General features: G+C 37.5%; 1 protein-coding gene across 1 annotated transcript; it reads right to left on the bottom strand.

Annotated features, from left to right (window-relative positions):
• Positions 1–12,138: 12,138 nt before the first annotated feature.
• On the bottom strand, positions 12,139–16,688 carry LOC101737382 (toll-like receptor 7). Its single transcript, XM_004921675.4, has one exon. The coding sequence runs from the start codon at positions 16,280–16,282 to the stop codon at positions 12,527–12,529; it is 3,756 nt and encodes a 1,251-aa protein (XP_004921732.2). The 5' UTR covers positions 16,283–16,688; the 3' UTR covers positions 12,139–12,526.
• Positions 16,689–17,098: the final 410 nt, after the last annotated feature.

Below are 17,098 nucleotides of genomic sequence, written 5' to 3' on the forward strand. Positions count from 1 at the left end.
TGTAATAAAAATATTCAGGAAGCAAAACATGTAGAATAGGAAAGGCCTATAAATATATGGTATTAATATAAATAGCATCATCATTACATAATAATAATAAATAATTTAAAAAAATCAGGCTCAAGACACTCATGATCATGAGGCCTCAAACTAGGATTCCGTGTACTATGGGAACCAGACTTATGCATACTTATTTATGATTAATATATCCATGTATTTACATATGGAAATGGGCAGGGCATATGCTTCGCTGCAAAAAGGAAAAATGGAGCAAACGGGTCATAGTATGGTAACTAAGGAATGGTTCGAGGAGTCGAGATCGCAAACCAAGATGATGGGAGCATGAACTACAAATCACCTCTTTGGATAAGAGTAGCAGCAGACAGAAGTCAGTGGAAAGAGTTGGAGGAGGCCTTCGCCGATATGCACACCGAGACGAGATACATTTTGTAGTAGAAGTGTAGATTTTACTTTTATATTTTGTTTTCATATAATATATTGTTTTTTTTATTTTTTTAGTCTACTTGAAATTGTTAGTTTAAAATATAAAATGTTCGGGAAATAAAGGCGTTATTATTATTATTATTTACATATTAAGCACCCAGAACAAAGAACAAAGAAACATGTTTCTAGGCAGCGGCTTGGCTCTGCCCCTAGCATTGCTGAAATCCATGGGCGACGGTAACTACTCATCATCAGGTGGGCCGTATGCTCGTCTGCCTAATAGGGCAATAAAAAAAACAAAATTATACGAATGTTTGCCCAAAGTAAGAATCGAATTTGCAATCCTCAGTCCAACATTCACGGACGCTAGCTACTACGACACCAAGACAGTCTTACTATGAATATTAATTAAAATAAAGTAAATAAAAAAATAAAAAACATTTATTCAGGGGCCTACGTTGTAAAGTAGTTTCTACATGATAAATTTCCTACCAGCCCTAGGTCCACACAAATACAATAATCATACACGGTGTGCTACGTAGCGGCGCGTGCCAAAATGTTGTACACTTGCTATACACGAACCATAATATGTATATTAAACATTTACGACTACCGATACAGATAAATTGGCTTTGATACTTACAAATTAAATTGTATTGTGTTTACAGTTTATATTTACAATCACATAACAATAACGTTGTTTAATATTTCTTATTTGACTGTAAATTGTAACTTACAAAACTAGTTCCAAACCAAGTACATATATGATAACATTGTTAACTTCCAAACGACATTGAAGGGAGTTTAAAAAAAAAAGTTTGATCAAACAAGCATTTTTTTTCTCTACCTATGCTGATGGCCTTGAGAGGATATATCAGCTTCTCCTTAACGTCTAGATGAGCTCACGGGGCTCAAATCGGGTGTGTTGATAACACTGGCCCTAGCAAGAGCAGTGCTTCTCAGAACCTACCACCGGATCGGAAACGCGACCCACTGGAAAGATCCGGTGAGAAACTCAGTGGGCTGTGTCTATGGGTTAATTCACGGACGGTGACCGGTGCTTGTGGTACCTAAAAACACCGTTAATGGATCAGGAGGATCCGTAATGACGTGTTTAGGACGACGTCGGCTGTTAACCATTCAGTCTACAGGATCGGGTATGTAATTCCCGGCGGCCACGACAAGAGGAACAAGCAAGTGCGCACCTAAAAGAACCGTTCATAGTTCATTTTTATTGCTAAAGTTGTATACGCCACTACAAAGTTTATCCAATATTACAATGCGTAGTTTGCTAAGGGTATACGGGTATATGTTATCTATGGAGCCACACTAACAGTATACTAATTTAGCATATTATAATTATAAAGCTTAAAAATATATTTTTTTATTGATAACACGGTATTAATCCGCATTACTGAAATTATATTGTCATCAGTGAATATTATACGTAATAATACGTGAGCTTATTTTCGAATGAATCGATCGTTTCAAAATTTGTGGAAATTACATTGATTGATACAAACAGGTAGCTCTGTAATGTTCTCTGAGACGCAACCCGTCTTCTGAATAATAATCGCAAAGGTAATGTAATTTATAAGATCCTAAATTAGATCCTAATTAATATATGTACATAGATACGAATGATGGTGAAGAGTACTTAAAGTTAGGCAGCGGCTTGGCTGTGCCCCCGGCATTGCTGACGTCCATGGTAACTACTCACCATCAAGTGGACCGTATAAGAGCATTAAAAAAACAAACGTGTGGCACTCGGGAACTGCCGCGGTAAAGCTATTGCATAGCATTTTTTATCAACTTATGCAATTATAATTAGACAATGATAGTTTAATATTAAAACAATAATAAAACAAGACCACGCTATATTAAACATTAATAAAAGCAAAACCTTAACTGTCCCCTTCACACTCACAGCTAGACCGCGCGAGAGAGAGATGGGCAGATTTTTCATGATGCGCATGCAGTGTGACGTCACGCCACGCGCTTATTCACAAACACTACACAAGCGCAGCGTATGAATGTGTTGAACGCGAGCTACATGGTAGGCGGAGTGAGGGGTGTAAGGTTGTTTTCGTGACGGAATTTCGTGATTCAGTCGCCGCGTTCAAGGCCCGCCATAAAATCTATGCAATAGCTTAAAAAATCATATTATAAAGTCTACAATTGTCCGTACAGGCACGTGTCAGACGCGTGCTTCGCATCACATTGTCTTCGTGGAACAGATGGATGTGCACTCAAGTCATTCCGCCGAAATGCTATATGCATTTTAAAAAGTTAATGCCTATGAACCATGTAAATAGTTTTCGCTGAGCTGCTTCAATTTACCTAAAAGATTTCACTAATTTAAGGTCATAATTGACAAACTAATTGCATGCTGTCTTTAGATTTTGACGAAATAATGTTTAAATAAGGTTGTAAATGTCTCTACACTAAAATAAAAACAATAAATGACCGTAAATGATGTAAAAAAATAAAATACATTTTAAAACATAAAAGTAATTTCAAATTTAGACCTCATTTTAACAATAAAAATGGCTTCGCAGAAATGGCTGTTTCGTTCAGCGAACTTTGATCTTTCATTCGGTAGATTTAAAATGAAATTATTTTTACTTATGTTACTTCTATGTTGATGTTTTACTTTGAGTTTCAGATTCTGAAAAAAAAACTTGGAATCTAATAAGCCTACGATGTAATTATTTTAGAAAAAGGTCTAGCTTTGACGCACCCCTCGTCCCGAAGGTAAAATTACAAAGAGAGGAACATCCATAAAAAAGCTTTTTCACGTTAATAAATTTACTCAAAATTTTGAATAATACATAACAATCCTAGTTATATTTTTACTAAAAAATAAAAATAAAACAATCTATCTATTTAAAAAATCGTGAAAAGACTGTCTTATTCTTCTTGATGGATTTCGAAGATGAAACCTTTTTTATAGCCAGAAAAAGCATGATACAAAACAGCTCACCGCCGACACATAAGATGAGCAAAAAACTGTAAAAAAGATAAAAGAAAATGACTGATGACAATATTGCGAACTCTCATTGTTCAAAATTAAGTCATCTTGCACACGCCTACAAAATATTCCGTCATAATTTCTCTTATTTTATAACGTTTTGGTGAAATTTTGAGGTTATTAAGTTCTCTGGCTTTCGCTGAGAATTTAATTATGTCGTTGTTTAGTTAAAAAAGCCAATCTTCGAAGTTCTCTTAAGGGAATATTGAAATGTGAAATTGATGTTTAATTTCGTTAGGATTTCTTTTTTAATATTATGGTAATTAAATGTTAAAGCATTTGTTTTCCGAATAATCAAGGCAGCGCATTATACCACTTCCGAAATCCAACTCGCTTCAGCGAAGTGTGTTGGATTTCTGAACTACATACTGTACCGAGATCTATCCACATGATAAATCCTAGTTCACCCTAATCCAATGCTAGTTACGGAGTGAAAAAGAGAAAGACAGAGAGAAAATCGTATAAAAAATTTGTATAGACGACTGAAAAAGTGTCGACGAATAAACTTTTATTAAAGGAGATTTTTCAGATAGATGTTTTACTTTTTCTTTACATAATCAGCATAAATTTATTGATTTTTAAGAGCCGTATGTAAGGATTTTAATACTATTGCGATATTAAAATTAGGCTTGAATGCAATGTAATAATACAAAAGGGCCGCTTATTGATTCCCACTAAGTATATTGTTCTCTTGCGACTGGCGTAGAATCTTGGCCGGAGTAAAGAAGACAGACACGGCGCAGGTGCAAGTAGATAAACGATATCTTTATGCGGAACGGGAGAGGAAGAAATCAGTTTTTTTTTGCATTCATTCCGTAGCAATGTTTTGCAACGGATTCGTGGCAGGGACAAAGAAAATGGAAAATAAGGGCGATTTGCATTTGACAAGGAAAGGGAACTTTATCCATACAGACAAAATTATAAGAACTTTCAATACTATCTCAAATTTTAATGTTCTACCTCGAAATATCCGTCTTGTCTGTTCGTTCTGTTCTACTATTACCTATTATTCATAACCCACTATCTGTTCGATGTTGTACACACTTAAAATCAGAACGGATGACCAGACCCCGGAAGGAATAAGTAAGGAGGCTGGTCCTTTCACAACGTGAACATATCTGTTCCCACCAGCATGTGGCCGTAACTCTGGTACTCATACAGAGCACTGCATACCTCAGGTTTGTTTAGGTGAACCCATCGAATGCGAAAGAGCTACAAGATCTAGTTTATGCCATCTATTTTTTTTCCTTACTTAATCTTTAGTGGCGAGCCTCCTGCACCGCGCCTAGGGTCGCGCGGGGTATGTGGGACTTGACGATCTGCAAATGTTGGGAGCAGACTGCGGGCCCAAGGATATTTTAGCGCTCTACCACACTAAACGACGCCTCTGCACTCTCACACCTAACGTCCGATCTCCGCCCGGAGTCAGAACCCGATCAGAGTAGGGGGGTTCCTACCGTCAACACTATAACCAGACTCGCGGCGCCACTCCGAGGACGCCCGGCCGACGGGTCGTTGAGGGACCTAAGGGGCTATCACAACAACGCGCGGACTGGTAGGTGAGCTCACGAGGGTCAAATTGAAAGGACTTACTAACACTAACCCCAGCAAAAGCAGTTCTTCGGTGAATCTACCGTCGGATCCGAATCGTGACCTACTAAGAAGATCCAGTGGGAAACTTAGTGGGTTGCGTCTATGGGTTTCCCCTAATCTGCACAATTCATATTGTAGTTTAAACTCGTTTTCGCAAGATGTTATCATCATATCACTAAAAGTCACATATGAATTATTAAAAAATTTTGATTCGTGTACATTAAACATAATAATATGCCCTTATTATATACACATGAACATAAATGTATACTTTACCCTTCACCGCACCGACGCGCTCTTAAAATACAAAACAATTTTTATAGCACATAACATACGGGCAATAATTTAAGTAATAATTCTCTTTATGACAATACTTCTAAAACTTATTCTTGCTTTTCAGCGCTGCGTAATAAAGTTTCTTTTCACACTGTCCAAGTTCCGTCAGCAATAAAATTGCACTCCCATGGCGCCACTCATGGTTAAACTAGTTAAGCTAACAAAATATAACGTGACTCTAAATTAGCTACTCGTTTTACAAGCAATAAATCTAATAGACCCCCGCTAGGGTAGGTCGCGCTTAAAATTTTAACTTGGCGACAATCCGTTTATGAGGGCCATCGGGCACGAGATGGTAAAAGTTGCGCGGACGATTCTTCTTTTTATATGAAACGACACGACATAATTATGTTTTATACCATGCGATATCGTTGTAGGACTTCGATTTTTTTTTGTGGACTTGAATATTTACTTTAAACATTTATGATACGAATATAAAATTAAATATAATAATATAAATTTCAAATGTTGAATACATTAAAATAATTAAATTTAGGAATAATAAATACATTTAGAAATAAAAAATATTATTCCTCAGAAAAATTAATGTAACAAAAACTAAACTACCATGACCAAAACTATAAATAAATTAATAATTCCATCTACCAGAAATTTCTACTTTAACAAAATATCGCGAACAAAAAATTAATCTCAATCAAAACTAAAGTTGTGTAATAACTTCCTATTCACTAAGGTTTAACCCTCGGAGCAAACACAAGGGGACAAATTTACTATTCGACTGAGTCATTTTACGATTAAGCTATTATTTTTTAACTGTTGAACATAACTCAATAAACATTGAATAAACTGTGTGTATTATCGATTTTTTTCGATATAGAAAATAGGTACAGCATAATTTACAACTTCTAAAATATTTATGGATGATGAATAGCTCACATACTACAAAGTAATGTTTAAGAATAAGTTAAGAAAGAATACAAAAATCATAATTTTCTCGATCAGCTCAAATATGTACTTATATATTCTTTAAAAAGTCCTGATCGCCATTTCCTTCAAGAAATTTCCTTTCCTTGAAATCGTCGTGGCCTAAAGAATAAGACGTCTGGTGCATTTGTATCTAGCGATGTAACGGTGTTCGAATCCCGCAGGCGGGTACCAATTTTTGTAATGAAATAAGTACCTACTTAACAAATGTTCACGATTGACTTCCACGGTGAAGGAATAACATCTTGTAATAAAAATGACCCGCTCAATTATAATTTGCGTAATTACTAGTGATAGGACCCCTTGTGAGTCCAAACGGGTAGGTACCACCACCCTACTTATTTCTGCCGTGAAGCCGTAATGCGTTTCGGTTTGAAGGGTGGGGCAGCCGTTGTAACTATACTGAGACCTTAGAACTTATATCTCAAGGTGGGTGGCGCACTTACGTTGTAGATGTCTATGGGATCCAGTAACCACTTAACACCAGGTGTGCTGTGAGCTCGTCCACCTATCTAAGCAATAAAAAACAAAAATTATATGTGTATACCATCTCAGTCTTATACTGTCAACATACAATAGCAAACCCCCATTTATTTCCGCCGATATCGTAAAAGGCGACTAAGGGATTCAGCGGAGAATAAGCAGCATCGCTCTCAATGTACTATGCTAACGTATTACTATTTATGTATGTACAGTACATTGGCAAACAACATACACTGGTGTAGGACGTAATATGAGCCCGCACGAACGTACCACCCACATATTGTGGCCGTGAAGCAATCGTGGCTTGAAAAGGAAAAAAAAAACGCCATTATACGATTGGCATTTCGACCTTATGCCTTAAGATGTTTATGAACTCTGGTCGCCACTTAATACCTTGAGCTCGTGGGCCTGCCCACAAAAAAGAAACAAATTGGTAAAAAGTCTCTAATGAAACAATATTATTATAAGCTGGTAGCAGAAGAGCCAGTGCCCATGATGGATTGTGTTTTTAGCTATATTTTTTTTTTTTTTTTATTGCTTTTGACATTAATTTTTCACTTCTATATCTTTTCCTATCTTTTCCACCTATATCTTTCAGCCCACAGACCACTTCTGGACTTAGTCTTATGCCAAGCCTCGCCACAACGACCGGTTCTGCGCTGCCTGACATAACATAAAGCCATGTTTAGGGCTGAGATGTTTGGGAAGTTCTCATAATCGCCACGATTTGCGGATTTCCGATCGCATGGTGCTGTTATGATACTCGAAGAACGCTGCTGTCCGATCCCTGGATAATTCGTAACTTACTTCATAATATTTATAGAAAATCAACAGCTTAATAGCGATACCTTTCGTGTGCGATAGCTACACGTGCGACACGATTCTATCTCGAAAATTTGACAATGAGTCGCCAGTTTCGTAATGGCGTTGTAATTCGAACTTGCCAACATCCGGTGGAGGCTAAATTCAATATAACATTATGTAAATAAAATAATTTTGTCCTAAATGAGCTGTGATGGATAATCAGCCGACCGTGAATAGTACCTGTTGCCATTGTTATGTTCAGTAATGACATCAAACCATTGATATTAAAGTATTTGTAGTATTTTTTTGTTCTTTTGTCATCATCAAAGCGCTTCTTGTGTTATTGTAAGAAAAACTTTTTATTTATGTATTGCTAAATTGGCTGGCCGAGTCCACGGACCACCACGTGAATGCCGTCACCCTCCGTGACTTCTAAGTCATAGTTTTTACAGTATAAAAGCTGCCCCTCCCTGCGAACGCATTAATGCTTTACGGCAGAAACAGGTGGTGGTACTCACCCGTGCGGCCTCACAAGATGCCCTATCACCAGTAATCACGCAAATTATAACAATAATTTTAATTACTACAAAAAATACATACCAGTGTTTTTCCTTATTTATTAAATGGGTCGATCAGCCCACGGTGTCTTGCTACTAGAGAATATACCTATATAGACATCGGAAAGTGAACACCTACCGCTGTTATGACATAGAAGCTTAAAGCCGTTTCACTATTCTATCCTTTAGAAAGAAGCGCTCGAATCATTCCCAACAGGAATAGCTAGGATGGTGGTACAAACGTGCGTGCTTCCAATATATCCTACTAGTAGCAAATTGAAATTTGGGAGAATAGTTGAAGACAGAATACTTGTCCCACAGATGAGTTTAAGGAATGCAGTGGCACTAGCCAAGATTGTGCACACGTATATTCAGAATTGACGAATAGTCTTAATGAAAAGTTGGACATATTATAATCGACGTAGGATCCTGACATTTTCTTTTTATCCACCACTAGGCCTATACTGTACACAAGAAGGGCCGCGGTACGCGAGGAATGGCGACGTCCGGTGAAGCGCACCACCACCCGAAGTGATGACCACGACCAGTCTGCCAAGAAAGCATACGACTGAGAAGAGAAGGCCTATACATTCACAATCCTTAAAAGATGGACGTCCTAAGATCGAAACAAAATAGGAACAAATGTTAGAGTTTTTGAGAGAATTTGTAAATGAAAAAAAGAAAATACTACCAAACAACAATTTTATTGATGGGGAAGCAGTTAGTATTAGCGCGCTGAGGCCAGCTCACTGACCCGATGAATCATTTAGATTCAATACATTTTACACAACATACCAAAACTATGGTTTTCTCTAAATTCCACCGAAAACAATCACGTTAATTCATCCAAACGATGAGATTTATTTAATTCCCATAGAGCCGCGTAGCGTCCACCTACAACTCGAATTAACCAAACCAAAACGGCCCATCAAATAAATTCATTGTAATCACGGCTCCAATAGAGGAATACTCACTTATACACAAAATTACTTTAATCCCTTATTTACGATGTTATTTACGACGCCCACAGACCGCCATCCCACACCATCATTGAAAGGTCATTGTAACAGATACTTGACCTATTTGATTTGGTAGACTATAAAATGTATCTAGGCATTCACATATGAAACTACATCGCACTTACTCAATATTTACATGAGTTTGTTTGCTTTGAAACAAGGTCTTTCTTTATAAAGGCTTTTCGCCCAGAGGAACCATAGAGCCGATTAATTGTTTTATTTGTATATTTTAACATTATGCTGTGTTAGTGGTAGAACGTTAGCCTTTAAATTAGCAATCTTATTATATTATACAATAATGTAATACATTAATCAGAAATGGGCAACATGATACCTCTTACAACCATGTTGCAGGTTTTTATTTTTTTATTGCTTAGATGGGTGAACGAGCTCACAGCCCGCCTGGTGTTAAGTGGTTACTGGAGCCCATAGACATCTACGACGTAAATACGCCACGCACCTTGAGATATAAGTTCTAAGGTCTCAAGTATGGCTACAACGGCTGCCCCACCCTTCAAACCGAAACGCATTACTGCTTCAGGGCAGAAATAGGGAGAGGGGACCAGAGGGTGGTGGTACCAACCCGTGCGGGCTCACAAGAGGTCTTACCACCAATATGATGTAAAGTAGGTGGATAAAGAATATAAAAATGAATGCATTATTTGTTAAAAACATATGTTATGCTAATGCGTTTTCCTTCGTAATATGCAAGCGACAGTCACCGCGTCATCTTCAGCTAAGAGTTCACCTGCCCGTCCATGAGTAGCTGGAATAGCCCTCTAGGTTAGCAGCAAATCGGTACGAAAATAAAGAGTCGACGTATGAGAGCATAGCAAGATATGCGCATGGATTCAAACACACGTGCTAGGCGTTAACAGCGAATGTGACCTCTTGAAACTATTACTTCCATATCATCCGTAAGTAGTACCTAGTAGTAATTTACTAACCCTAACCGCTTCGTTACAATCTTAAGTACTGGTAAGTAAATGGGTATGGTTTGGTACCATTTTGCCGCGAACCAATCTTGAGTAAATGCAATTAAGACTCATTTCAAGTCGCAGACTCGTGTCAAGCTGAGCAGCGATATTAACCTTGTAGTGTCAAGGGACTCCGGTAGCCTCTTAGCGTCAATTGGAACGTTTACTCACCTTCTTAACTTTGTAAAATAGTGTAAGAAACTTAAAAACGCACTTAAACAACAAGCTAAACTAAAAATATAGATAGGTAGATAGACATAGACAAAGGATAATTTCACAAAAGTGAATTACAATGAGAAAATATTTATTGTATTTTCGACGTTGCTATAATACCTACTCGTATAAAAATTTTATGGTAATGGTAACGTATAAAGATAGTTGTAAATATCCTTACAGTTTAACCGGTTTGATCTCCTGATATTTTATACGTTCTGCTCTTATTTCCGACATTTTGTTTTATTGTAACAATTTATAGATATCTAGTGACCGAACCTATCTAATCTAACCTAACAGTTTATGGTTTACGCACGACGCAGTCGCTGTAGGAATCGGAGTTTTTAATGTTGTCATATTTTCCGAATACAAAAGAAAGATGGGTATATGGAGCATTATTATGAATAATGTCGTAAATAAAGGCATAATTAAACTGTAAAGCGTTTTACATCGTAATTTCTAATTTCATATTGGAACATAATGAAGACAGTTCATAAAATTGACTTTTCACACTTCTACAAGTAATCATAACTGACTAGTGGTCGCTTGGTGGGCGAAATTCGACCATAATTTAATTTAAATTAGGTGTATGGCACAAATAAAGAATAAAGAATAATAATTAGAAGATTGAAAATTATTATGGTTCTATTGTCAAAGACTTTATAAACTGCTACAATCAGAGCTTTCGCCAAGGCTACACTATAGACAAATAATATTAAAGACAAACAATATTAATCTATTCCCAATATGACCACTGACTTCAACAATAAACAAAAGAGTATATATGGGTGTTTGTGTCAAATACATGGTAGTGTGTGTAATGTTTTTATTTATTGATTGAATTTGTTTTTAGGCATGATTACAAAAAATATTAGCATTCTGCACTCCTCTATGTTCTATATAAGTGTGGGAGGGAAATTACATACTCCTCCGTCCGCGCTATTTTCGTAAAAAGGGGAACAAAGTTTTTGCTTCACGTATTAATATACAGATATACATAACAATGAGTCGCGAAGCCAAATTCGGTTTGATTATACTGAAAATTTAATTTTGACATTTCATTTACTTTACAGCCAAAAACAAATTCGAATCGGATTTCAATAGAAAAAAACCTTTTTACTACTATATTGTGTACTTAAAGGCATAGATATAAACTATTTCGTTTCTTTAATTTAAGGAAGGAATTTAAGGAAGGAACGTTCGCTCTTTCCATTTGAAAACATAAACGAGAGAGAGTTGTACCCATCGAGCGAGTTTAAATTTCATTTTAAATGATGTTCTAGAAAATTCCAAACTATCTAGAACGTACAAGCGTACTTGAACTAAAAATGTATATTCATGGTAACTTGTAATTAGTAATGGACGTGGTTCGTTATTTGAGGCAATTATGATAAATGAATTATAAAAACATTTAGAAAATGTCATCACGGCAATGGCTCTTCCGTATAATGAAAATTGAGGAAAAATCCTAATGGAAATGAGCATTTCAAAGCGAATGCAAACGAGTGGGCCTTATTATGTAGCCGCCTATTGAAAGCATAGATGTCGGCCATGTTGCTATTCATTTTATTCTGTTTACACGAACCAGCTGTTCCATCTCCGACTCCACTCGTAAAAACTGAATTGGAAACAGAATAAAACATGTATTTTCAACGCTAGTACACTCGCAAAACTTTTATTACCTCAATATTATTACTCCTCGTTCGTAAATGTAAAACGTAACGGAAACATTTAAATCAAGGTCCTCATTCATAAACTTCTTTAATCACATTTCTATACAAACATCAGCTGATCGAATTACAAACTACACAATAATTTACAGTCTTTCCGAATAATACTTAAAACATTTCTGTTATTTATTAGGTAATAAATACAATGAAGCAAACTTTTTCAAATGCGAAAATTTGGTATCATTATTGTACAAAAGTATATAGTATAGTAACTACTTACAAAAGACTTACAATTTAAAAATAGGTAGATAATATTCTGGATTTTATTTACAAGACTGGGACGATTTTCGGTTGTAATATACAACAACACAAACATAGCAGACGCCTAAGGCTAATACTAAGGCTTATGAATCAATTATCAAGAGATCGTTTGGGTTAATGTTTATTGAGGTGCTTATACCAGGTACGTTTGAACAGTATGTTGGAAAACCACAGACTGCGGCTGATTGTGTCGGCCTTGGAAATCTGTTGACGAGTAATCCGAATCTATTGTAGAATATATGTGTTCGGATAGGGGGCGATCACAGGGCGAACGCTCTGCAGAATTTGCAGACTTTCCGCAGAGCGTCTGGCACGTACTGTTTAACACCGACGCGTCCATTGTGTACGTATTAGAATTTCTTCCGTAATTAAGTATTTTTAACTTATGCCCGTGCCGCTTTGAAGACGGCATCGCATAACGTAACCTTTCCCAAAACCGTTTCTCCTTCCATGTTATCTCCAAACCCGTTTTGAAATATGACTTCAACTCCGGATCTCGTGGGACGGGCCCTACGGCGACGATTATTAATTTGTTTGGATTCTTTCGGAGTGCTTTCTGCAGGGCTTGTCGGAATTCTATCTGAGACCACTCCGTTGTAATGAAATTATTTGTTAACACCACTATGATACGCCTTGAAGCTTCCGTAGCTTCGACTACCAAGTCTGGAAACTGTGCGTATGTCGCCTCAAAATGTGGTACATCTCTGTAATGAAGGCAGAGATGATACGACGGATACCCGTTTTCTAATTCTCGGGCCAACGTTTCTATTACAAACTCCTCGTCTTTAGGGCTATAGCAGACGTACGCGTCGTAAAGTTTATCGGTATCCTTAAAGGCCAAAGGGGACAATTTAATTCCACAGTTCGAATACAGCCACATTCTACAAGCATATCTAAATGTGAATATCAAAGCCAATATTAATAAAATGAGCATGAAGCCGGTGATGGCAGACGCCAATAACGGAAGGTTGTGGGAAACAAAGAAGGCGCTCATCATTGAGTTTTCACTTATTTCACTACAAACTGTAATATTTAAATTCAAAGGCTTCTTAACTGGTTTTAGTTTTTCATTCACACACCACAAACTATGAATATCGAGTACTTTTTCAATATTCTGAGACACATACGTCAAGAACCCTTGTAAATATTTACAATCGCATGACCAATTGTTGTTTCCAATAAACAATGTTTGTAACTTTTTGTTATTGTCCAAATGCCACAGTCCGTAATTCACGAGCCGGTTCCCGTCCAAACGCAAAACTTCTAGCGCTCCCAACTGAGAAAAAGTTTCGTTCGAAATATACTCAATTAAATTACTTTGGAGGTAGAGTTCTTTCAAGCTGCTTAACTTTGAGAATTCGAGGCCCCGTAATTGTTTAAGTTTATTGTTGTCTAAATGTAATATCCTCAGGTCTCGGAGTTGACTAAACGTATTATTCCTGATTATAATAATGTTACTAGCGTTAAGATAAATGACGTAAGCGTTGCGCATTGAATCGAAAAAGGTTTCGCCGAGTTCACTGTAAACATTTCCGTCTAAATAAATGTGTGTCGCGTCGATGGGAAAGGCTGTAGGCACTACTTTTAATTGTTGCACAGAACAATCAACAACGCTCGTGCTTTTACTAGAATCGTGATAACATGAACAGTTTGTAGGACAGTAAGTTTTACAGTCGCAGTCATTTAAATCGCAGCATTCACAATTATCCGGACAATAGGTTTCGTACTTACACAAGAAGTCTTTAAGATGCAACGAAGTTACTGAGAGATATTTAACACCGCGTACATAAGACTCTTTACAAATAACATTTTCTAAATCCATCACTCTCGGGTATTGCCTCGATGTGATGGAGTTAATGAGCAAAAGCCATTTCATGTTGCAATCGCAACGAAATGGATTCCCGCTGATATAAAACTCGGGTAATGTTCGATCTTCGGACACTCTCGAAATGCGTAAACTATTTATATCCAAACTTTCAATCTCATTGGCATACATATCGACGCGAGTCAAGTTTCTCTTCTCTAGAAAGGTGTCCGTCTCTACGCTCGATATTAAATTGTTGTTTATAAATAAAAGTTCAACACTATTTGGTATTGACATTGGCGATATAGTTGCTAAACGATTGTGACTAACATCTAAAGTTTTAATGTGTAACTCTTTTTGAATTTTATAATAATTGCCGAGAATTTCAATGAAATTTGCATGAATATCCAACCATTTCAAGTTACCTGGTATAAAAGCGTAATCGAACCAAACCAAATGATTCTCCGATAAATTCAACCATAACAATTTGGTCAAAGCCACGAACACACCATTAATATCAGAAACGAAGTTACCATCCAGACGAACGGCTTCCAATTGTGTGTTCTTTTGAAAGGTTTCAGTTTCGATAGATTGAATTTTATTTTTCGCCAAATTAAGCACTTGCAAGCCAGGCAAGGCCCAGAACATGCCCGCGGTAAGGTTTCCAATTTGATTGTCGATTAAACGTAACCCGGTCAACTGCGATAGATTTTGAAATGAATTATTGGTTATTTCCGTTAATAAATTTTCTCCGAGGTCCAACGATTTCAAGAAAGGTAACTGCAATATTGCTTCCGGTATTTTTGTTAACTTATTCGAACTGAGGTCTAATTCTTTCAAATCCGAACAATTCTTAAATGCATTTACACTTACAAAAGACAGTAAGTTATTGTTTACGTTTAGTTTATTCAAAATAAATAAACCATTAAACATGTGGTCCTCTACAGCGTGTAACATATTCTGGCCCAAATTTAGTGTATGCAAGTTATAAAGCGGCGAAAAGGCGTTATCTTCAACATATCCAATGGAATTATTATTTAAACTGAGTATTTGTAAACAAAAGAGGTCCTTAAATATGTTGCGAGTAATCCGCGTGAGTACGTTATGCGATAGGTCGAGCACGATTAATCTTATTAGACCGCTAAACGTTTCATCTTCTATGTGGTCGCTCTTCAATTTATTCGCCGAAAGATCTAAAACGAGCAATTGTTCCAACCGATTAAATATTCTCTTCGGCAGAATTTCCAGCTCATTATTTTGCATGTAAATTTCTCGAATCTCTCTTGTATTATGAAACAATCCTTCGGGTAAATAGTTAATAGCGTTATCGGAAATGTTCACCACTTTCAGCGAGAGTAGATCACTAAAAACTTCAGTCGGCAACTCGCTTATTTTATTGTTCTGTAAAAACAGCTGCGTCAGCCTCCTTAAATGTAAAATTTCGGAGTCAGCCGGCAAGGACATAATGTCGTTGAAACTCAAATCTATCCTTTGTAGCGTAGAGCCACATTTGTGCCCGAAACCCAGTTCGTCCACAAATTTAATTTTGTTGTGAGTTAAATTAAGAGATATTATATTTTCCAAAGCACAGAAGAGATCAGATGGTATTTTTCTGATGTTATTATAAGCGAGGTCCAAAGTGTGGAGCTCTCGCAACCCGTTGAAAGCGCCCAACGTAAAGTCCAGCTCTTTATTTATGCCCCATTCGTTGTTCATCGAACGTATCTTCAACGACTTCAGACCTCGCAAGCCCTCGAAGACGTTGCCCGGAAGTCGCAATATCTTGCAATTGTGAATCGATATCTCCGCTAGACCTTGCATCTTTCCAAAATGATGATCCCTGAGGGTGCTCTCGATCAGGAGCTGGCTACAGCGGATTGTGAGCCGCTCCGTGCCATCCGAGTGCATCGAACCGACGACATCTCTGTCCGACGACAACGTCCGTACATTGCACTCCACCATACCGTCCACACTTGCCACACGAAAACACGCATCTGCATCGTCCGGTGCTTCCGTAAGCGCCGCGCCCATCACAAAACAAAAGAATATTGTGTTTATTATCATTTTAATAACAACTGTGTCCATTTCATTTTCGTTACTTGTCAAAACAAAGTTATCTTGAATGAGAGTCGCGACGGCTGACGGTACTCTTTCATGTTTGTAGAATAAAAGGTACGTGCTCTATGCGGAAACGTTGCGATGACGACGATTATAAACGTTAGAGTGAATAGAGCAGTACGAGGTGAGCGACATAGCAACGGAAGCGCGTGATCCCCCCGCGGCGGCAGGGCACCGACTGCCGTACACTACAATGAAATGCCATGAATGCGCGCCGGCTCGCGGGGAACGGCCGCGCCAGCATTTCTATTACCGCATAATAAGTAACCCTCAGTTTTCGGCTGTTTTACGAAATGTTTTCATGTCATTGTTGTAACTATGCTGAGACCTTAGAACTTATATCTCAAGATAGGTGGCGCATTTTCGTTGTAGATGTCTATGGGCTCCAGTGATCACTCAACACCAGGTAGGCTGTGAGCTCGTCCACACATCTAAGCAATAAAAAAACACTTACATGGAATCAACAGGACTATTTTAAAAAAACTACAAAAAATTCTCACACATTTCTAGTACAGGCAGACTCTAAGCATCGAAAATTAGGCAGCGGCTTGGCTCTACCCCTGGCATTGCTGAAGTCCACGGGCCACGGTAACCACTCACCATCAGGTGGGCTGTATGATCGTCTGCATACAAGGGCAATAAAAAAATTCAAACGTACACCAAACTGTTGCTATAACCATATTATGTATTGCCATTAAGGAATCTTTTGAATGTTTCGCATGAAGAATATAATAATATCAAAGTTCTGAGAAAACACCGTGCGTTTGGTGGTCAGGTCAAGTG

This window comes from Bombyx mori, chromosome 23 (genome assembly GCF_030269925.1).
Source record: "Bombyx mori chromosome 23, ASM3026992v2".
Classification (NCBI taxonomy): Eukaryota; Metazoa; Arthropoda; class Insecta; order Lepidoptera; family Bombycidae; genus Bombyx; species Bombyx mori.